At 44.5% G+C, this 23,961-nt stretch overlaps 1 protein-coding gene across 3 annotated transcripts in view; it reads left to right on the forward strand.

Moving 5' to 3' along the window:
- kidins220a (kinase D-interacting substrate 220a) overlaps positions 1–23,961 on the forward strand; it is a 42,116-nt gene that overhangs the window by 16,457 nt on the left and 1,698 nt on the right. The window contains exons 22-31 of one of the 3 annotated variants that reach the window (XM_084014001.1): positions 635–779; positions 994–1,156; positions 13,809–13,987; positions 16,825–17,036; positions 17,565–17,681; positions 20,087–20,119; positions 21,278–21,394; positions 21,543–21,641; positions 22,510–22,728; positions 23,489–23,710. In XM_084014001.1, the coding sequence (XP_083870127.1) occupies positions 635–779; positions 994–1,156; positions 13,809–13,987; positions 16,825–17,036; positions 17,565–17,681; positions 20,087–20,119; positions 21,278–21,394; positions 21,543–21,641; positions 22,510–22,728; positions 23,489–23,710 (1,506 nt within the window). The remainder of the gene's footprint in view (positions 1–634; positions 780–993; positions 1,157–13,808; positions 13,988–16,824; positions 17,037–17,564; positions 17,682–20,086; positions 20,120–21,277; positions 21,395–21,542; positions 21,642–22,509; positions 22,729–23,488; positions 23,711–23,961) is intronic. The other 2 variants (XM_084014002.1, XM_084014003.1) reach the window with 2 other exon arrangements.

Here is a 23,961-nt window from a genome sequence, read left to right on the forward strand (position 1 = left end):
ATTGCTTGTATGCTGCTGCAAAAGTGGTAGTAACGTTAACATTAAGTAATTAATTCTGAATGACAGCAAAATAGCGCATGAATTTATAATTGAGTTAAGTTCAGTTTTTAGATGGATAGCGTGTATAGAAAGTCAAGAATGTGAGGACACGAGGCCGTATCCTCTCATCTACATGTATTCCTCACTTTGTTCCACCATGAGGTTTAAAATGACATGGCCTGAGATGGCAGGCTGATCGTGAAATTCCTGCTTTTCTGTCCCATGATGCACAGCGTGCAGGGATGACGCACAAGTAATCAAAACAACTGCAAGGGTCAAGAGTGATGTTAATGCTTTTGTTTCACTTTTTCCTCGGGCTGTATTGGTTTTATGTCTGTGACCGTAGGATTGTCCCCGCTTTACCACTGATAAACTGCTTTTTTGACACACAGGATTTGTTGTTTTCATGGAATAATAATAAAAAATACAAATAAAGTTAAATTCTGATACATTAAGATTCCATTAAAACAACAAATGAAACCAAATTAGTGGAGACATTAGTATTCTTACCAAGCCAGATGAAAAAAATGAAGGATCCAAACATGTAAAATACCTGATGTTGTGTTAATCTGAATTTGTGTCTTTCTTTGTAAAGGACACGTACCGTCGCCGGCAGATGCAGAGAACCATCACCAGACAGATGTCCTTCGACTTGACCAAGCTGCTGGTGACCGAGGACTGGTTCAGCGACATCAGCCCACAGACCATGAGGAGGCTTCTCAACATTGTTTCTATCACAGGTAAAGAATAAACTTGGGATGCACAATACCATGATCCACTCCGTTCGATTCGATCTAAAAAATATGTCGTTAGCCAGTTCCCAGTGCTATAAAATGACACATCAACGGCGACGTGTCAACTGTGTAGTTGAGCGCTCTTTGCTGTTTTTTTGCCTTTGCATTCTGCTCCTAGTGTAGACAAAGGAAAAGTAATCCTCTACATAACTATTGACAGGCCGTCTGTTGAGGGCCAATCAGATCATCTTCAACTGGGATCGGCTGGCGTCATGGATCAACCTGACGGAAGAGTGGCCCTACAGGACATCGTGGATCATCCTCTTTTTGGAAGAGACTGACGGAGTGACTGATCAGATTGCTCTTAAGACAATCTATGAGAGGTACAAACACACACAACACACTCACACTCTTTAGTTACTTGTCCAATCTACAAGGTGTGTTTACAGGCTTCTTCAATACACCTCTGTAGTTTTTTCATTGTTTCATTCTTTGTTTTACCTTTTTTTCTTATGTCTTGTCTTCTTGTCTTTCCATTACTTTTTTTTGAGCAGGTAAGTTAAAATGAAAATGAGTTCATATGAGCTTAGCTTAAGGACCCCGCGTGGTCGGTAAACCTCTGAATCCCTGCAGAGTTGCTTCTTGGAAGAGTCGGAGTCGATTAATAATTACATTTCCTGATGTTCTCTCTTTGAAATACTGATAAAAATAACTTTGAACAGCAGGTGGCAGTAGAGGATTTTGGTTTCCGTGTGGGCTACATTAGTCCACCATCCCTGCCAATGGCTTTGAGTGCCATACTAATTGGCAACTGACGGACAGATTTTGTAATGGATCTTAACGCAACAAGGCAAATGATGAGCGTGTTATAGCCCTGTCATCTCCTCGTTCATGAAGGGACACATTTCCCTTAAAACTGGACAACTCAGACATCTTTGGATGAGCAGTGAGGGAAAAGTCTTGTGTCTCTGTGTGTGTGTACACTATTCCTGTTGATGATTCGTGTGTACGTGTGTGTGTGGTCAGAGATGCTTTAAGGCCTGTTCACCGCAGACAAGAGGAGGAGACCTGCACGGGCCTGAGATGCTGGGTTTGTGTGCTGCTGTGCATCAGTCGATGGCCTTTAAAGGTTGCACTCTGTCACAATACACTAGTGCCTACGACTCCTGCGGCAGGGAAGCGTCACAGACAGTTACTGTCAGCCAGTCAGCCAGCTAGATTCAGCAGACAACCCTCCCTCCCCCATCTCCAAGGCAAACCACTGCCTCATTAGACTAGGTTTATGCTCTATGGTTTTCAGAGGACAATAGGTAGAACCATCTATTTTTTTTGGCAGTTATATTTATGTACAGTGTGAGGGGAGGACAGAGTACAAGGTTTTCAATGAGGAGCATCTTAGCCAGAGGGCTGTAACTCGATTATTTTCGCTGGCTATGATGTTCTCTGCCTTTTTATAATTGTTAATTTATGGAGAAAAATGTGTCACTACGCATCTCTGTTGTATATCTTTATCATGTTTAAGTATAGGGGACACCGTAACGGAAATGTCCACACTTCTACCATAATTATTGTGGAAAATAAAACCGGGAGATATAATTATACACTAGTCCAACCATAAAATCCTACAGTGTTTTTTCAGTGTATCTTACCAAAGGCCTGGATTCAAGTGACTTTCCCCACAGAATCTGGATTGTGCTTGGACTGCTCATTAGACATAATATAGTCTTCTTTTTGACCAATGGTCCTGTCTTTCTTTATCTTCCTCCTCACTGGATGTCTTTCCAAATGGCTGCTCTGTTCTGCAGTGGCTGTCGGAGATGCGGCCTTAATGATGATGACAGGAAGCCTCAAACAGGCTAAACACAACGCCTTGCCTAGAGGCCTTATCTCTTGCAATAATCTTCCGCTGATAAGGCTCAAGCCTGTGTATCTTTTTCTGTCTCTCTGCTCTCTCTTTTCTCCCCCTTCCTTTTGATGAGATGCTCTTCGGTCCCCTTTTTCATTCTGGATGAGATATTGTGTCGTTTTCCCTTAGCGATGGTTGGACGGACACCTGACTGGCCTCTCAGAACCTCAGGTCCCTTCCGCTGCTTGAGAAATGGATAGCGACTTCTCTTTGCTTTCCTTTTCCGCGGCGTATATGTATACGCACATGCGCATACAATCGCATCTCCTCTCACATCGTGTTCCGTAGGTCAAATTCAACACGTGCAGCATTTCCTGTATGTTATAGATAGCATCATTTCGGTTAATTCTGTTCCTGCGAGAGCAACGTCGATCAGACCTCACGTGTGTGTGTGCTTTGTTTGTGCTTTAACATGCATACATGGGACAAGTTGTTGTGCTCGAGCGTTTTTATACAGCAGAACTGCACATCCCCTGGGCGTTACTAAGTGAATATATTAGTGGTGAAGTGAACGTGGGGGTGAGTCAGCCCCTTATAGGTCAACTGTCGCCCTGCATCTCAGTCACAAAGCAGCGTGCTCTTCCTCTCCTCTTTGTAAGGCTTGCTACGGCTCAGTAGGCTACAGTACAGCGAGCAGCAGAAATATTACATTTTGTAAATCATTCTAGATAAAGCACACAGCTAGGTTTAAAACCATCTTTCCAGTTTCCGTCCCCCATCTTTGAAGAGGTAAAAATTTAATTTGAGTTTTGATCCTTGCCAGTGGTCCTTTTAAATTGTCAAGATGGTCTCAATTGAACCTTCCACATTAACATGAATCTGACCCATACAATAAACCATGGGAGAAATATTGCATTAGTGCCTCTCAGTGATGAAGGTGACAGCCTCGCTCTGTGGCATGTACCTGAACTCCTACAAAAGAGAGGAAAAAATAGAAACACTCGCCCACCTTCCCCTCATATCTCGCACAAACACACACGCTTTCAAAACGGCTAAAAGCTGTTTTTAGCAACTTGCCTGGCAATAACAAGTGCCACGACGAGCTATGAAGTGTGATTGTAGGTCACGGCGTGAAGAAATGTGTGTAGCGCTAATTCCCGTAGCTGGAGTGGGCCAGTACAGCCTTTTTCCTAATCTGATGGAGAATGTGTAATCGGTTAATAACCTCAGCGATTTCTATCATTAACGGTAAGACCCGGGGCTGCACAGACTTAATGCAAGGTAGCAGGGGAAAAGAACTGTGGAACAAAGATGGCGCTGTCTGTCTGTCGGAGATATTAGCTCAAGGCAATCAAGCTTACACACACAAGCACAAACACACAGTGTAGATAAAATGTTTGTCTCGCTAGTTCTGCAGGGAAAACTCCAAATTACACCTCGAGCAGCGAGCCAGCGTCGTGGCCTGCCCAGCACGCTAATAAAAGCGGAACAGAAAACCAAACAGGAAGGGTTTTGGACTGACCCTCATATTTGTAGCCGTCAAATTAACAGCCTTAAATCTTAGTTTCGAACAGTGTTTTTTTTCCATCGCTAGCTAATTGAATTTGGAGCCTGCAGCCTTGTGACTATCATTTTCAGCTGTATCATTTCTTCCATCTTAGTGTCTCAGTCTCTTCTCAGGAGTCAGTTGTTCCTTGTTTTAGCTGCCATTAGAGACTTAACGACTATAGCCAACCTAGCTCTCCCGTGCTTCATGGTTATTGCATTAAAGCAGCCATTTCCAAAGACTGTTAATGGGCTTTTGTATGTTTATTTCCTTAATGTTGTTTAGAGTCATTACATTACAGCAAAAGCTTCCACTAAAGAGCTAAATGTTGAGTGATACCAAGTGAATGAGCAAGTACAGGTTTGCTTTCTGTTGATCAAGGACACGTTGGACACGTGGCTGAGGCAGATTTCTGACCTCAACCCTTTTAAACCCATTTTTCCCTCCATGTTAACTTATATGAGAGATACAATTCAGGAGACGGGAGGTCATGAAGTTGACTCCTATTTGAATCAAAAATGAACATGAGAGAATTTTATTTTTATCATCGGAAAGCTAACAAACCAGGTGATCCACAATTTCAATAATAATTTCCAATATATTAGAGGGTAGATGCTTTTTGGTGCTCCAGCTCCCTAACTCTAACCCAACAGCAGACTTCTGGGTAAAGGGTAGGTCAGACTAACACACAAACCCTTAATGTTGCCTTTTATTTTCTGTTTTCAAATTAAGCCCATTTGTTTTTCCATCACACTGAGACACAAACATGTAATTAAATTAAATAAGGAGGACGTAGTTCAAATCAGCATAAAATGTGTTGTGCAAGTTGTGAAAAGCTTTAATTTTAATTTTGAAGCCACTCGTCAAAAACTTTCATCCTGTCTTTGTAGCCTTTGTTCATGTAGTTGCAGCCCTAGAGACATGTCAGGCGTGAAGCACTGTAGGAGAGAAGATAACGTCAGGGGATTGTTCACCTCCTCGAGAAAAGCCTTTAAGGACTTTTCATGCAGTCCAAGGCAACCGTGTCAGTCAATGTCTTGAGTTATTCGTTTTATAATTTGACGGGGGTGATTTGTTTGAATGTGAAATGATTCCGTGTTCTCATTGAGGGGTTAACGTATTTGGACCGGATGACGTATGGGGGGGGGGCGGGTTCCGTCGGCCCCTCAGAGAGTTTAACCTGGATGCCAAGATCCCGTTTTCAGCAGTAGAAAAAAAAAAAGTGTCACTGGTCCACTGAGCAGGTTCCTGCACTGCTCTGACATCTGGTGCCCTGTCTGTGCCAGGATGCCCCCGCCACACTCAGGAGTGTGTTTCTGGCGCTGCACCTGAATCCTATGTTCAGTACACACATACATACACACAAACTATTGCATATAGACACATACACACAAATTATGGCAAAATGCATGCTCGCTCTAACTGAAACAAGCACACATACAAACAGTATTTGCAACTACAACCATTTGTGAGTGAACATGTGCATGCACACACCTCACATTACACACACACACACACCTACACCTAGCTCTCACACCAGTGCAAGAGCATATGTCACCAACTCCTCTGAGAATCAGTGTAATTAATCAGATCCTGAGACGCAGGCTGCATTCAACTAACATGCGTATGCACACACAGTGCAGGAGGCAGAACAGAAGCAGAGAAGTTCTGAGGTAATATTGAAGGCTTTAAAAGTGCTGTTCATTGCAGCGTCGCTGTGTTTTCCACTATTTGTGCTGTAGTATTTGTGCATTTTCTGATTTTCATGTTATTCATACTTTTATATTTATATCACAGTTCATGAAGTATCAACTGTTCCTTCTATCTTCCTCTCCGTTTTGTTGTTCTGACCCTTTATTCATCAACCATACACAAAAAAAAACCCTCCCCCAGAGCCAGGCACTTCTCGGACAATTCAAAACTTTTTTTTCCTTCTCACTAATCGCACGCCGAATGAATACGTAGCCAGGCAATTCAGTCCTAATTAGAGAGACTCTTATCCCAAGTACTGAAACATTAAGATGACACTCCCTCCATTCAGGATTACTTTAATTGGCACAATTATTGTAATTTGGTTGCTATTATGTGCCGGGATAAAAGTGCTGTTCCAAAGCTCATGCGGGTGATTCCCTTTATGTGGAATCTTATAATAAGCTCTTAAATATCTGGCCACCAAAAGAAAATGGCGAGATCCCATTCTTTTCTTATGATGAATACTTTTGAACTTTTCCTGCCCTCAAATGAAAAGTCTTTATTCTTTGCAACGCGGCCTATTGTTCGTGTGAATTCTTGTCATATTCGTGACGCTGTCATGTAGATGCACGGCAGATGCTCAAAAAGACCCAATTCTTTCCCCCCTCTCTGTGTCCTCTTCTGAGGGAGCCCATTGTCTCCCTTATAAATCCCTCCAGGAGGTGTTTCAGTGAGAGATGGAGTATAACTGGTAATACCGTCGCTCATTGCACTGCCATTTGCCAAGAGGCCTGAAGACGTGTGTGAATTTGTAAAGGCTGGTGTGAAACCATCTATGTCTCAATAGAGTTCTGGCTTCATTGCTGATAGGACACTGGCATTGATTCTACACACTGGTGTCCAGACAGACCCCCCTGACTGACAAGCAGATAGATAAAGACAGAGACACAAAAAGAAAGTGTGGTAGGTGTGAGATAAAGATGGAAAATGGAGAAGGTTGGTAGATAAGAAAGGTCATTAAAAGCGAGTGAGTGCGAAGAAAAGAGTGGCCAGTCTCAGGAGGTACGAGGAGATAAAAGTGTGTGAATTCTGTAGAGGATCAAGACCGGATACCGGCAGGATTATGGCTAGACCAGTTTGCCGTCGGTGTGTTTGTGTCTCAGGTGTATTCAAAGCCTCAGGTGATGGTGCTGCTCCAAGTGAGATAGTCCAGGTGGTGGACGCACACAGATTCATGCACATGTCCCCTGGGTCCCACGTAACTGTTTATATAGTGAAACTAGTCCTCTGCTAATTCTGTGTGTGCGTGTGTGTGTGTTGCATTGTCGTGCCTCCATCCCTCAGGTGTTTGGTGGTGGTGACTCATGAATCCGCCTCAGCCAACTCCACCAGCGCACAGCCCCTGCTGTCTGCTCAAAATGTAAAAAAAAAAAAGTGTGTGCAGGTGACACAGGAGGAGGTGTGTGTGTATGAAGTGTTTTTATTTTATTTTGTGTGTGTGTGTGTGTGTGTGTGTGTGTGTGTGTAATTGTGTGTGGACGCTACCACGTGAGGACGGAAAGAACGTCATGTAGCATTCTTTGTTAGAAAATCCTCAAAGCCCTTTTCATTTCTGCCTGTAAGCCGAGGTTGAAGGATTAGTCTAATTGGTCTGAAACAAGAGAACTGCTCTGCTCCCTTTTTTGTGCAAAGCATAAAGAATCATTTCCAATCCAAAAAAAAGCCTTTACTACACCTCTGACTGGCCTCTGCTCTTTAACCGTAGAGTCGGCCATCAGTGGCGACAAGGTCGGATTAACATTCAAATGTCACCCTGAGACGGACGTTAAAGGAGGGCTGAGGAGCAGTCATCTCCCTGATACTCTGGTATTTCTGTGGTGTTGAGCATTATCACTGATCTCCCGCTCGGCTGTCTCTTTGTGCCGGAACTGCTGGAAGGTGGGGGGCTGATTATAAATAGCAGTGCAGGGTTGCAAGAGGGTCAGCGCTGACCTTTAAGTGGACAACGAGATTTGCCACTCAGCCGCTGCAGGAGCCACAGGCACACTTGATTGTTACACACACACACACACACACACACACTCCTTTACTGACGTTAACATCCTGGCCCTTCAAAAGTCAGTGCAGGTCATGCCCTTTCAGGGCGTGTGTGTGTAGAAACCACACTGATTTAAAGATCAAGGCTATCCAACCTATATTGGGAGGGAGTGTCCTTTTCTGCCCCATCTTTGCATTCAAAGCAGCTTTTAATTTGGCGTACAATCAGGCTACCAACCACTGTATAGCTAAAGGATTTAGTTATCAGATCTGTTTGTGGAGGTCTCTCACTGTGCTTCAGAGAGTTCCTAATAATCAGGAGGCTTTTCCTCGTTGCCACAATCTCAAATTGGAGTAGAGAAGCTTTTGAAATAATCAGTTTTACTGTACAAGATACTCTCTCTGTCTAGCTCCAGCAACATGCACTCATTGACATTCTCCTATCCCTCTCTCATCTTATTCCTGATGCACACATCCCACTCTGTGAAGTTAATCAAAGGATTACTGGTGCAGCATGAAAATCCCAAGCTTTATTTGTCACATTCATCACTCACTGTTTGGATTTAAGCTCCATAACAGACTCATTCCAGATGTATTCCGAACCCTTTATGATGCAGAAGAGCATTTTTTCTTGTCTTCACTTTTGCAGTCCGCCCCACTTAACACTGCATCACGCAGCCTATCAGCTGACCATTATTGCTATCAAGCAACCACACGCGATGATATGAACTCGGTGGTGCAATTAGTGTCACGATGAGCGAACTTTGCCATTTGCCTTAAGATGCTCCAAACTCTCCTCTGACGCATAAATTACCACGCTGAGGTTTACTGTTTTACTATTTGTCAAGAATGAGGCCTTAGTTACTCCGAGTGGAGGGTTCAGTTAAGGTTTTTGGGGTCTGGAACAAGGAGGCTCCGCTTCGGCGCTACACATGAGTTTAATCAACATTTCAGGGAACCACTGAGTCCTGAGCCTGTCTCAAAGGAGAGGCCGCTTACTCCGGAGCAGCTCGGTTTTTTTATCAGCCTGGTGTGTTTCCCATTAGCCTGCTTGTCTCTGTGGTTAGCGTTGGGATGCACAGGTCCAGCTTAGCACAAGAGAGTTTCAATTATTGGACTAAACTTTGCCACGAATGTATATGGAAAGCAGACGCTGCCACAAAGTTTTCGATTGGCACTGCCAAGTCAGAGAGAGTGAAAGTGAGAGGCAGAGAGACGTAGGCAAGGACGGCGTGTCCACATTACTTGAAGCATTTGATTCAAATCAAGGAAGTACGCTTGGATTTTTGAAGGAAACAAAGAACATGGCGTCATCTAAAGTGAAAGCATATTTTTTTTTTTGCTTGGTGGAGGCTTTGGCAGCTTCCACATAACAATAACCTCTCTCAGCATTGATGCTGCAAGTCCACGCGCCAGCTTGCCGGTCTGTCCGCCTGTCCACTGTTTTCCCAGAGAGGGCCTCGCTGATTTCATCCACACGCTTGGCAGACACTGTGCCAGCGACTCTGACCAGGAGAGGAATGTGCCGAACCCGGGCCTGGTTAACTTCTTCACCCACGCACTGTTGTGCTGGTCACATAGTGTCTGACATTGAAACTCTTGAGCTTCTCGTACACAATGTGCACAGGCGTTTGTCTGTTCTGCAGGCATCTCTCTCTGTCTTTGGGCCCCTTTATGGAAATGTTTGGCAGCGAGACCACCTCTTTTGTGGCGTGTGTGCGCGCATGTCGTCCATAAGCACAGAGGGCAGCTGTAAAGCAAAGTCAAGTGGCACATTCATACTTTGTGCCCAAATAGCGGATGGAAGGGATAGAGACATGAATTCTGCTTATTCCAGTCAGCTGCCGAGTGTGGGAGGTTGAGAGGAGAAGAAAGGCTACGCTCCAGTCAGCTTTGGGACCTATTAGCATTTGGATAAGCTCAGAAGGCTCCCAGTGGCCACGCCACACAGAGAGTGGGCCTTAGCGCCTGTACTGCTGTAGCTATAAGCCGGGTCCTGTCAATGGGCCCATTGTGCAGGCGCGGGTGCTCGGCTGCCTTTACGGCTTTTATCTCACTCGTCCTTGGTCTGCTTGAAAGTAACTTGCCGGCTTCCTTGGCGTTTTGACTGTAGCATCCATCTTGTCATTTGGCAATTGATCGCTGATAAGAATGGCTTTGTTCATTTTGCCTGTACGGTTTGTTCGCTGTGAGAATGACTAAGTCCGAAGTCATTTGTGTCAATTTCTTAATGCCAAGGCCGGCATCTCCTCATTAGTTGACTGCAAATGACGTCTACTGAAATGGTTAGCCCTCGTTCACAAACTGCTATTGTCATTTGGCGGGAACTGTTTGTTCTGTAACACCATGTAGTCCAGCATGTTGGCCAGAATCGCTGTAATGGAAAATCATCTGTCAGTTCATCTGTATTCCAGTAATTCTGTTTCCTTCATTCCCTTGTTGCTTCTCTACAATTCTCCGTATCGACCATATCAACTGTTGAGGGTTGAGGCCCTCAGATCTTTACCAATGATCTCACAGGGCCAGTGTTGGAAGTGTGAGCTCTGTGAGCCGCTGCTGCAGACGTGTCTGTACAGTCAGCTGGGAAAGATGAGAACTGCTCTTTCGCACTCACCTTTTTTCTTTCCATCATGTCCTTGATTTGTTCTTCTCACCAGCTTGTCTTTGGAAGGTGCAGCTGTTCGTGCCACTGCATGTTGTACGACCAGAGCAAACATGCAGGTCAGCAGACTATGTGTAATTGTAGCTAGCTTCTTGGACGCCATTGTATGTAGCACTTGTCCATGTTTTCCAAAGGCAGTTTTCTGTGATAATAAAACAAGGTGGACAAGTTCTTGGAACTATTTAGGCAAAAAAAAAGTATGGAATAATGTAACCAAAGCTGTCTGATATTAATACAACTAGATAACTCTGAATTTGAGTTTCTTTATTATTGTCCACTTTGTTGTTGGGATAGTACGACAAAACTATGTGTGCGTGCACACACCATTAAGTTATGGTGACGTCCTATAAAAAGATTCAATATTCCTTAGAAAATCTGTGTGTGCGTGCGTGCGTGCGTGTGTGTGTGTGTGTGAGAGTGAGTGTGTGTGTGTGTGTGTGAGTCACTGGCTCCTGTTGGTCTGTGTCTGCAGACCCACAAATAAACAGCAGTAAGCCAGCTGGAAATGGGGAAAAGCACAGGCTTCTCGCTCTGTATACGGGTTAATACAGTTCATGGGAATAGGAACCAAACACCCACATGTAGTGTGTACATGTGTTTCCACATGAGCACAACACACACACTCCACTCCACCCTTCATCGGTGCCTTTTAAATATCCCCATCTTCACTGCCCAGGTGTATGCGGTTGACATTACATCATTGAGTTTGTTTGAATGTGTGTGTGTGTGTGTGTGTGTGTGTGTGTGTGTGTGTGTGTGTGTGTGTGCGTGTGCGTGTGCGTGTGCGTGTGCGTGTGCGTGTGCGTGTGTGTGTACATACAGGTAACATCTGTGCCTTCAGAATCCCATTCATCCTCCCCAGCAGGTCACATGAGCGGGGGTTTCATGTGTGCCAACATGGAGCTTCCTCAACCTTTTGGGTCTTGTTAAAAGTTCTAATGGAAGAAGCACTGAGGGGGCTTTGTCCACAGGAGCCCAGCTGTGTGCCCCTGTGTACTCCCTGCTCCCAGTCTATTCTCTCTTCTTTCAGTCTGTGTGTCTGCACTGGCTGTGCGGTTGGGATGTCCCACTTGGGCTGATCTGCTGAAAAGTGAATCTGCAGGTGGATGAATGAAAGGAGTTGGAAAAAAAAAAAAAAAAAAAAAGTGAAATAATTTAGATTGCACTTCTTGGGGCTCAGTGAAGGGGCGTTCATATTGACTTAAAAAACGCCTGGAAAACTCTTCCATCTTCAGTTTGGCTTACCTTTAAACCAAATGTTGTGATGCTCTTGGATTGGAAGAGGTGAAGCCTGCAGAGCTGATAACGCTTGTCACATGACCTGTGGTGGCTTGCTGCATTTGAAAAAAGTTGAGGTTTTTCTATTTTGGTGTGCCGTTGACGCAGAAAAAAAAAGAATGTGGGTTGCTTTTGGTTTTTGAGTTTGTTTGTCAGGCGTCTCCATTTAAATAATACATTTGTGCTCGCAAAATACTCAAAACATGTGAACCTCCCCCTTTATACTACTTATCATGTCAAAATGCCTCTCCAGAACACCTCCATCTCTGTATTTCTTGCCAGACTTGTACATTTGTTTAGAGACGTCCTGTAACCACAAGGTCATAGGTTCGAGGCCTGCAGCAGCAGATGTATCCATCAAGAGCCATCTGTCCTGTCAAAACGTCCTTGAGCGAAGGACTGGACCCCTACCTGTTCACTCACTGTAAGCAGGCTGGAGAGGAATAACGGCTAAAAGCTTAAAATGACGTAACTCATAACTGAGTGGTTGTGCACACTTGTTTTGTCCACCATCACGGAGGTATGAGAGCCTCACTGGATTGGACACATGGGGAACATTTTGACTAGTTTGTTAACTGGATTAGTTTATCTGATTGTTTGGATTATTAGCTAACAGTATGCTGTGTTGAACCCTCGCCAGACGCTGACCTCACGCTGACTTAGCTAGCGTGCTGCGGCAATGGTACTAATCATCCAATCAAGTCACAGAAAGGCCGGCCTGTGTTCACTCTCAAAAACAGATCAGGCCGAAGGGAAAAACCCAACTCATCAGGCCGCGTTCTCAGCAGAGCATACCAGTACACAGACTGGGTGATGTATGAGGAGGAGGGTGAGCTGGGCTTGAACTGCGAGGAGGGAAGGTTAAGTAGGATGCAGGGAGAGAAAGGGAGCCACAGAGCAAACGATGAAGGGTTCAGAAGAGAAATGAAGGCCGAGATGAGAAAAATGTCTGCTCCCCGCTGGAGTCTCCCAAATCATCTGATAAGAGCGGCACATTCTGGTGATGAATGGCCAGTGTCACAAGCCACTCCACGCTTTCATATTTTCACGTCTGAATGATGGGATTAACGAGACGTTCCGATCGCGATGGGTTGTTCGTGTTTGTATGTTACACTGCCCTTGATTATCTTTTTTTTTAGCCACCTCAACACTTCCATATTTGTCATTTCAGATATACTGCAGTCACTTCTAAACTACTCGTTTAAGCTCTAGTTGTTGATTCCGTGGTGCCGGAGTTTGTAGTTTGTAAAATATGTATGTAAAATTGTTACAATCTGACATTCTTGATACAGCGTTTCTGTCGTGTAGACGGAAAAACTATATCACACAGTAATGGAACAATCTCCAAACATGGTGTTTACTTGGGGGCTGTGATAACAAGCACCATGTTAACTGTAGCAGTGCATCATGAGGCGCTTCCGTCTGCTGCTTGCTAAATTACCCTGATTGTCATCTTCTCAGGTTTCCTCCTCTGCTGAGAAAAGATAACATCCCTCACTCTATCTGTCCTCAAACATCCCCCTTTCCACTATCTTGCCTTCTCTAAATCCACTTATCTCTCTGCTCTCATGATGATGATGACCGTTGCATATCTCTTTAATCTTAACAGTACTGCTTGCTATTTCCTCTTATTTTTTCGTCAAAATGTGATGCTTTGAACTGTCAGAAATGTGTGTAAACTGACGTGTTGACATATTTGTGTCATCGGCAAATAATACTCCACAACTTATAGTATTATCTTTTCTAAGCACTGGGATTTACACAGTCAAGAGTTGTGGAATTTAGTCATATAGTTACTTTTTTCCTTTCAATATCTCCAATTTATACTGAAGTTGATGGTCTTTAGTTCCAGCAACCAAATGGTCATGTTCTTCAAATCATTAAGATTAATATTTTGTAAATAATTATTACCTTGACCAGATAGAAGAAAGCATCACTTCATAAACTCCTTCTGTTTTTCTTTGTTTTCTACAGAATCTCCAAGAACATCCCCACCACAAAGGATGTGGAACCGCTGCTGGAGATCGATGGAGACATCCGCAGCTTCGAGGTCTTCCTGTCCTCCCGGACGCCCGTTCTTGCTGCTAGAGATGTGGAGATGTTCCTGCCCTGCACCGTCAATCTGGATCCCAAACTCAGGGAGATCATAGCAGGTTCATATATTCTCCCTATTTGTCCAGATGGGTGAAAAATACCAGATACCAAACCGGCATCAAGTGTCCTAGGAAGGTGATGGGCCACCGTGACCCACCAGAGCAGCTTTGGTACACCTTCAGCATAGATTTCACAAGTCTCCAGGGCTGTGCTGCAGGGATGAACATTCCTCCAGGAATTCTGCTGTAGAGTTCCATCTTACACATCAAAGTATGTTGTTGGTGTTGTTTTTCAGATTATTAATATGATTTAATTTTTGCTAACAACAACAACAAAGCTCCCGCGAGTAGACTTAAACCACTGTAACCAGGCCAGTACAGAAGCCATTAGCCCAGCAAGACATTTCCAAAGTGTGTTTTATTTGGTTACGATCTGGTGACTGCAAGGAACACAGCATATTTGGTGTGATTTACTTTGACCTTATTAATCATTAGGATTTCTTTGGTTCATCAGATGACACGAATCATGAGACAATTTCTCTTAAATGGCTTCACTGGAGTTGAGTTGTGTCTGTAAGAAAGAGTGGAACATGTTGCACAAATTGCCAGTTGTCAATTCACGCTACTTTCAGACCTGTTACTTAATACCGAATATACAGTCTTAGTTAAATAAATAAATAATGCTACACGATAGAAGGCTTCAAATAGACCCATTGATCAGTATCAGCCGATATTGCTTCCAGTGATCGGTATTTACAATTAGCTTTAGTAACACTTAATAAAACACTTAATATCAGTGCAAATAGATGGATATATATTTACTGTTATTTCAACATGGTCATTTTTTTCATCCAAAAATACATTTGAGTAAAACAAAATGTTTTTTTTTTTTTTTTTAAGTTTCTTCGAGTGAGCTCAACATTGCTCATGCTTTTAACTTGTCATGATGATAAGGAGCGCTTGCATAATGTGTGTGTGTGTGTGTGTGTGTGTGTGTGTGTGTGTGTGTGTGTGTGTGTGTGTGTTGTGTGTTGTGTGTTGTGTGTTGTGTGTTGTGTGTGTGAGAGCAAGAGAAAGAGAGAGGGGAAAAAAAGGTTAATCACACGGTTTTGTCTAAAGTGCATAACGGGGTGGAGTATACAATAGCATGGAGAAACAGAGAACTGTCCTCTATGTGATGTGTTAAATTCAGTGCCAGCTCATTTGGCAGTGACATTACTCATAACATTTCAACGGGGTCTGCTCTAAAATCACCCACTCCAGGGGCTCTCAGAAACCCACAGCTTGCTTCTCATTTGCAAACAATCAAATGTCAAGCAGGTTTCTCCATCCGTCCTGGGAGAGGGATCCCCCCTCAGTAGCTCTTACTGAGGTTTCATCTTTTTTTTTTAAGGGGGTTTTTGTTTGAGGAGTTTTTCCTTATCTGGAGTATGGGTCAAAAAGGACAGAAGGTGTTCTACGCTGCAGACATTATAAAGCCCCCTTTATATGTGTTTTCGGCTATATAAATACATTTGACTTGACCTGACACTATGGGATCAGGACCAAATTTTACACTCGCTGTCACTAATTTGCCTCCACTGCTGCACCAAATTTCCCAGTTCGCAGTTACAGTGACGTAATAGTGCATCAGAATTAAACCGTAGGCCAGAGAGGCACTGTGCTTTTGCTACCGTGCGTCAGCGTCCATTCAGCCTATACAGGAGTGTCAATGACGCCTAGTGTGAAGCTGCTGCATCAAAGTGTTATTAGACCACAGACAACACTCACACACACACAAAGTCTGTTCCACTGAGCCAAACCTGAGTCATGGAGAGCGCAGCTGACCAAGCTCTACAACCAGACGTCCAGTCTGTAAGTCCAGGCCTCCTGTCCCAAAAGTGTGTTGGTGTTATGTGTATTCAAAGAACATGTGTTTATTAGTGTGTGTGTGTAGGTGTGTGTCTGTGTGTTTTCACCTCCACACGTGTCCTCAGGGAGCGGAAGGTGACCAACACTCCTACCCAGTCGTCCCGCTCCCTCCGTGGCCAGTCGGTACTTGGTGCCCGGTGTCCTGTGGCCAGCCAGTGGGTAGTGCTGTCAGTGATACCCGCCCATGAGCCTGACTCACATCATAAGGCCTCCATTGTGTTCACAGGCTGGATTGGGTCTCACTCAGCGTGTCATTCAGCAGCCACTTGTATAACCAGGAGACATTCTGGTGCCTGCTTCTGTTTCTGGTCCTTACTTTTCTTGCCAGCCACACAGAGCCACTCTGTTCTGTCTCCAGGCTTATTTAACTTTAATTTGGGAGGTTTTAGTAAATCTCCCGCCTAAGCGCCTTTCTCCACTCCTGTCGAAGTCGAATTGATTCGTGCGAAAACAATAGTGGCGGAGTTCTTATGCGATAGCGTACAAGTTCACATTCTCTGCTTTTTGTTTGTTTACATGGGTGGATTTACTTCCCAGGAACAGCGAGGGCAACCGTGTGCCAGAGTCGCCTTGTGGCTGGCTTATCAAAGTGAGACTGGAATTCACAGTTGAAGATTGTTTATCATCGTAATCGTTACATCAGCGCTCATTTTCTCTCCCACATTTAGTCGTTTGATTGTCTCCTATTTTGGACGAGGAGAACATGTTCAGGAACATCGTTCTTGTTGTATTCCCTACAGTGCCTTAAGAATCGAGGAATTTTGCTGTTTGTACGTCAGTTGTTTGATTTAGTTTTTTTTTCTCTGCGGATTCACAACTGGCTTAACCCTCATGAGATGATGAATTAAAGCTATTGCTGCGTGGGTGGATCTGAAGAGTCTTTATAGTCCTAGCCAAGACATGATCATCAGCATTGCAGATAAACACTTCTTCTCTCTCCCTCTCGTGCCACCCCCCCCTTTACCCTGTCTTTGTCCTCTTTTTAGACGTGAGAGCGGCCAGGGAGCAGATGAACATGGGAGGAGTGACCTATCCCACACTGCCCCTGCAAGACGCAGTGCCCCGCCCCCAGTCAGGTTACGGACAACACTCTGCTGCCTGCTCTCCATCGGGCTCCTTTGCTGGATCCCTGCCTCCTCAGCCTCATAGTAGCTACTTCAGTGGGATGACCGGCCCTCAGCACCCCTTTTACAACAGGGTGAGCAAGAAAAGCGACTCATGTGTAGATAATCTGTCCTCTACCTACTACTTGGAGTCCATCGGGTTTCCGTGTTAAGTAGAAAAGCCCAAGTGAGAAAAGGATCTTCTTGATAATCTTAAAATAAAAGAAGTGAATAAAACTGGAATGACCACTATCTAACAGCGACAGAAGGGACAGTTCTCGCCACCTTATTGACACCCACTGTTCTGCTTAACCACACTTGTTTTTCGAAAAAGGCCCTTTCTGCATTTAACTATTCAGTCCTATCATATTGTAGCATTGCATTGACCCACTTGGCAGATACGCCTGAATAAATTGCGCAGTAAACAGATCTTTGAATGTAGCATATCACCGTGGTTTTTAAATAACCTGCGCCTCACTTTACTGAGAAAGGATGAGTACAATGGTGATAGTATCTTTTTCCCTGCTGCATTTTTTGTTTGTGTGTGCCTGACCTCCCTCATATGATTTCATTTTGTTTTTACCTCCTCTCCTCTACACATCCCTTCCTCTCCCCCCTGATAGCCTTATTTCCCCCATCATGTGTATCACCTGCCACGGCCTTACTCTCACCATGTCCCCTCATCCTCGCGCCCCTCCATTAAACCACCCGGTCAACCTAAGGACAACACCAATGGACTTGTAAGTAAAGACAGTGTTCGATCTATCTGACATGTGCCTCTGTCTCACACTAGGTGGTCACAGCCGCAGATATACTACTGTAGGTGTCGTGGTATTCATATTATGCAACAAAATTGCTTCTGTGATTGAAAGTTTGAACCATGGCCATGTTCTCATGGCTCTCTGTCTCCTGTTTATTGTTGTTTTAATAGTTACCCAATGTGTTTAAAACGTACCAGTTAAGGGAAATATCTTTCTGTTATATAACACTATGCTAAGTTTAATAAGCTATCAAGTCCATTGTGTCAACCTACAGTATGACCTTTTGACTTGTTTTTTGTTTTTTATTTAACACTTCCTGTCTACTGAAGTACTGTTCAGAGGAATACGGTTTCCTCTTTCCCCTTGTCTCACTTTCCTCAATGTGATTTCATATGTTTTGCCTTTACATTTTACCTCCTGATGATTTTAACATCACCCTGTTGTCCCCGCCCCCCGTGCTCAACCACTCTCAAGCTGGTGGTATTTCTCAGTTTGTGAAGCCCAGAGTAAAGTAGCGGAAGGTTTTTACATGTATTACGCAGTAAGGAACTCAACCTTCACTAGCCTTTTTTCTCGATACAATCCTTGTCTTCACTCTGTGCCCATGTCAGGATGTTATTGCAGAGGATGCCAGAGAAGGCCTCCCCTCCTGTCCCTCTGAACCCTCCATGGTAACATGTAGTTACAGTTGCGGAGCACTGTGGATATGCAAATATGCAACCAGTCCGTCATTATCTGCATGTTAGCAAACCTTATTTGTGATTTTTTTTGTGTGTGTTGAATGCATAGCATGCACGCCCATGTGTTTTGACAGGCTGCCTATTTTTGTTACTGTAGTTTACAAAAGCAGAGAGAACAAATATAGACTCTCACACTCAGAATGCTTACATTAAATTCAGCATCTGATGCGGCTATGACTGCCTTCAGCATATGTAAATATGTGAGCTGTTCCTATTCTCTTATAAATGCACTTAAAAGTGTTGCTAACCCACTTCAGGAATGCATGGAGTTGCAAGAACTGAATCTCTACACCCAGATATTCACACATTTTAAGAGAGAGCAGCCACTATTAGAACAATTTGATGATAACACTACTCGGGAGATTTCTGCTCCACAAAGCCCCTTATCAGGGAGCTGCCAGCAAGCATTTAAAGGAGCTGTTTGAAAGATTTAAATATAGATTACTATGTAATGTTCCTTCCGTTCTCTGTCTGTATTTTTGTGTCATTACATTTTCGCTTCAATCCTCCTCCTTTCCTTTCAACCTTCATCACTGTCTTAAAGTTTCATACCCTTTTTTGTCTTCCTCATATCTTCCCGTACGCTTTTGTTTCCTTTCCTCCTAAGTATACATTTCCTCAGTTTCATCCCAGTCTGGTTTTTCTATGTGTATTAGCCAATCTTATCCCTTTTTGGTTCACACTTGATCTCTTTGTGTAGTGTTCACATGTGCCTGTGTCTCTGCAAATCTATGAATGTGGCTGTGTGTGCACACTTGCACATATATGTGTGTCTTTGGATATATCCCAATGTAATTGCTTAGCTGATATAAGTGTGAGTATGGATTCCTCGGGCTGCTGGGATTATCATCAGAGCAACTGTTGGGGCTGGCAACACGCACACACAGACACACACACACACACACACAGACACAGACACACACACTGACGATGAGCCCAGTGCTGGTAAGGCTTATCTCCTTACCAAGACGCTTCCTCCCTCACAGAGCTCTGTTTCCTCTTCCCCATCCTTCTGCCCAGCCCTGAGCTCAGCCCAGCTGTAATTACAGTCTTATCACACGCACACACTGGGAGGGTTAACACAAACACAAGCAGACACACCCGCAGACATTTACGCCTTTGCTCACGTTTTTAGAACACACGCTTGCCGTCTGAATCGAGGAGTCTTTATTCAAGGCCTTTCCTGAATTGAAACTTCTGCTTTTTCTGCGCCAAGTGCGAGATGTCTCATTTTCTGTCTGGGTCTTTCTCTCCCGTCTCTTTCTCCTTTCTGTCTGCAAAGATTATGACTGCGAAAGCCTGCTGACTCCAGCGAAAACAAAATATCCTTGTGTAATAAGTCTCCTTCCAATAGCTTCTTCTTTTCCAGTCTGCCGTGCAGCTACTGTAGAGGAGCCGTCTCCTCTCCTGCTGCGAGACAGATACATTTCTGTCTGCTCTGTTGTCAACGTCTCTCTCTTTCCCCCCGATGATGAGTTCAACATGTGCGCTTGTCTGTTTGTCTTTTCTGTCTTAATTTCTGCCTCTGCACCCTTCCCCCCCTCTCCCTCTTTCACAGGTACGGCCCCGGCTTCGCATCGTTATAAATGTCTGTGCGTATTTTTGACTATTTGTCCGTCTGCTTCTTTTTGTCTCCTTGTCAAGCATTTAAAGTCGCTGCCTTACAAACTAAAGCAGGTACAACTTTGGTTTAATGGCTACTTGTGTCTCCGCATCCATCCCTGGTTCAGTACTACCAAAGCATGCTGTAGATAGAGATATTATAGTCTCATCACTTGGAAGTAAATGCAAAACACAACTTCACGTCCTGTGGTAGTTCAGTAGATTCACTAACATAGTTTCATTCTAGAGTAAATCCTCTACTGTGTGGACATGAACAGTAGCTAAACTCCCAGAGTGCCAGCCTTCATCCTCTTGCCCACCAATACAGAAAGTTGGCACCTACTATTGTGTACTGTATTGTGTGAGCTGCTTGTTTTTTTTGTTTTTTTTTGTCCAACAACCACTCATAGTCCGACTAAGCTCTGCTCTTCTCTCCCCCGAAACCAGAAACAAAGCCGGCAGGCTTAGACTGAAGCCATGTCTTAATGGCGTTAATAGCCGAGACAGAGAGCAGAGATGGCGAGGGTGGGAGGGGAGGCAGTAGGAGGAAGAGACCGGGGGAGAGAGTGATGGAAAAGAGAGTAGGAGGTCAGCGCAGGCGGCGGAGAGGGAAGGAATGTGAGAGGAAGGAAGGGAGGGAAGGAAGGAAGGAAGGAACAAGAGTGAGGTTTCAAGACAAGCAGAGGGAAAGGGGAGTAGGTGGAGGAGGGTGAATGAGGTTTGTTGAGTTTTTGTGCCAGCGGGTGGCATGTTGGCATGTCTGTGAGGCCTGAGACAACATCAACAAGCCACCGGTATTAGTCACAAAAAGCCTCGTGGCTGCTCGCCGGCCGCCGCTCCGGTGTGCCTCAACGGCAAACGCACAGACTTACAGACTCCATCCCTGAAGTGTTGTGCACACACATTACGTGCTTATATATACACCACGGGAAAGAATAAGAGCAGGTAACAGTGTATTTGGATAGGTTTGCCGCTTTGTTTACTTTTACACTTACACTGTGTGACTGATGGAGAGAATTACTGTGTGGGATTGTGGTTTTGCACCTCTGTGTGCCTCACAGTAACAGGCCTGCACGTCTCTTTGCCAGGAATTGTTGCTCGTTTTTTGCCCTAATCAATGTGCGAGGAGTGATGAGTCGGTCTAACAGAGTGTGCAAGTTTCCCCCGGTAACCTTAACTAATGGAAACACTCCGAATAAGTTGTTTATATTCTAATTTTGTGTGTGCGTGTAGGTCTCTCCTGCGGCGCTGCTTAGCTCCATGAACACAGATGCGGTGTGCGAGCGTCTCAGACAGCTAGATGGAATCGACCCCAGCATGCTGCCTCAGTACGCCTCCATCATCAAGAAGGTGCGCGTGTCCATAATATTCAAGACTGAATTTTCTGATATTCTCAAATACTTCCTCATTGTGTTTTCTTTTCATGCTCATTGTATAGCTTCTTTGTCTCTTCTGCGCCGCCTTCCTGTTTGATTGTGTTGTCTTTTATGTCTTTTAGGCTAATATAAATGGCCGAGTGCTGTCTCAGTGCAACCTGGATGAGCTGAAGAAAGAGATGGAGATGAACTTTGGCGACTGGCAGCTTTTCAGGGGAACGGTGAGACTCAATTTCTCTCTCTCAGGGCGTCTTTGTTTGCCACGCATCCTGGTTTTATCACTTTGCTGTGGGCATCTATATAATTCTATAAATAGGACTGGCTTTTGTTTGTTGTTTCATATCAAAAGAAGTGGGCCATCAGTTGACATAAAAGATAAAGAGAGCATCAGTCCACCACTAACAATAACCTAATTACCCCTTCATTATTCTGAGTAACGGACTGAAATTGATTTACAAAGGCATACATTCTCCTCACTCAGATAATCCACCCTGCCGAGGCCCTCCCGTTGATATATGTCAACTCGTGTTTATTCCAAAAAGAAGCAAGGCAGCATCTCATAATATGACATCTTGTGCGGCGCTCAGATATTGGGACGGGGGATTTTATAATCCGAATTACAAGAAGGGGACTCGTCAGTCAGCCAGGAGTCCAGTCGGCTGAGCCGGGGCTGAAATCACTTACACATGTTGCCGGCTCCGCTTCATCAGACGTCTGCCTGCGCTCCTATTACCAAACCCGAGCCCGGGATTGGTCGTGTTTTACCGGAGATCCAATGCAGAACGCATGTAGGAGCAGCTGGAAAGTGCAGCGGCCTTACAGCTACATGCATTAGCCAGAGTTGTGTTGCCAGGTCGCAGCCAGCACAAACATCTGGTCCAAGATGGCTGACTGATATCTGGATGAAGGGAGGTTTTGTCGGGGATGAGGGGACAGCTAGAGGGCTCTACTTATAAGAACGGCTCCCTCTCACAAGCACGTGTTTTGTTATTGCAAACATGTTCTGTATGTCACACATTGAGTGTGTCCTGTAAAAAAAAAAAAAAAAAGTGAGATGGTTGCAATAGTAAATTGTAATGTCTTTCCCAGGTATTGGAACAACGTCACGCTGAAAGCCAGGCTCTGCTTCAGGATGAGTCTCGCGCTGCCAGCGAGCAGGGCAGCAGCTTGCACCACGGGGAGCCCAGCAGACGCTCGGGGGGGGCCCAGCATGAAGCGGCAGCCTTCAGCCTGAATCTCAGCTTCGAGGAGCTCAGCGGAGCGGGGCTCGAGGAACCTCCGAGACACAGCAACAACTCACACTGGCCGGTCAGTCTTCCTGTCAGGAGCTCAGTGTGAATGTACCACAACAGACATGAGCCGCGTGTGTGCGTGTGTGTGTGTGTGTGTGTATGTGTGTGTGTCTGCGCATTATACCAACCCATATAAACATGCAAAGACATGAGAGGCATTAAAGTTGCTGGTGTACGCATACGTGCGAGCGTGTAAACTTAATCGCCACCAAGCCAGTGTGTTGGTGACCTCACTGTTTTCACATCAATGTGGTTTTTCGAGTGAGAAAAGAGCTCAGCAGGCGAAGCTTTTGAACATGGCGGAATTAAAAATACACGCGCGCACACTGCAGCGCACCGAAATGTGTCAAGGGGCCCCCTGTTTTTTTTTTTTTTCACCTTCCCTATTGCTAATTTGCAAAATCTCTAAGACACGAGGAAACACTCAGACGTAGACAGCTGGCTCTGCTGCTATTTTATTTGAGCTCACTTTGAAACCTTTTTCAAAAATCCAAATCATCTAACATCGATAAAACACCACCGCTTTAACTGCCACTCTGTCAACGGTCTTTGCCAGGAACTTTTTCACTGTATCTAATTCTCATGTTTGGAATATTTTATTGGTTACCATTGTAATTAAGGCATTTAAATTGCTTTATTTTTATTATATTCAGCTGTCAATTTAGGCTCGCAACCAAGCAGTATCACCCTTCAGTTACTTTTAACAAGAATATATTTCTCAGCAAACTCTCATGGGTGTTTGAACACAAAGTCAACCTTTTTTCTCATTTTTCCAGGTGACAAATCTCCGCACCTCAAGCATGTCCAGCCTCAACTCTCAGGAATCCTCCAATGACATCTGCAAGCTGACAGACAAGCAGCAGGCTGAGTATCATGACGCCTACAGGGAGTACATCTCTCAAATGGCCCAGGTGGAGATGTCCGGCGGTGGGGGGGAGAGGCCCGTGCAGCCCCACCCTGGACAATTCCTTCAGGCTGCCAGCTCGGAGGACAAAGGGGTGGGTGGACAGTCACAAGTACACTGTTGAGTTTGTGCCATTGCATGACTGACAGCATAAACTGTGTAGCTCCCACTGTGTGATTACATTCTGGTGACCAATTATTATTATTATTAATTTGTAGACATAGTTTCGGAGACTGTATGTTGTGTTTTTCTTGAATGTATCATTTTAGATGTTGTATTCCTCTGACCTGTGCTATGGCAAACGTCTTATTCTGAGCTGGGAAAGCAGCGATCATTGCTTGTTGC

The sequence above is a fragment of the Eutrigla gurnardus genome, assembly GCF_963514095.1.
Source record: "Eutrigla gurnardus genome assembly, chromosome: 7".
Lineage (NCBI taxonomy): Eukaryota > Metazoa > Chordata > Actinopteri > Perciformes > Triglidae > Eutrigla > Eutrigla gurnardus.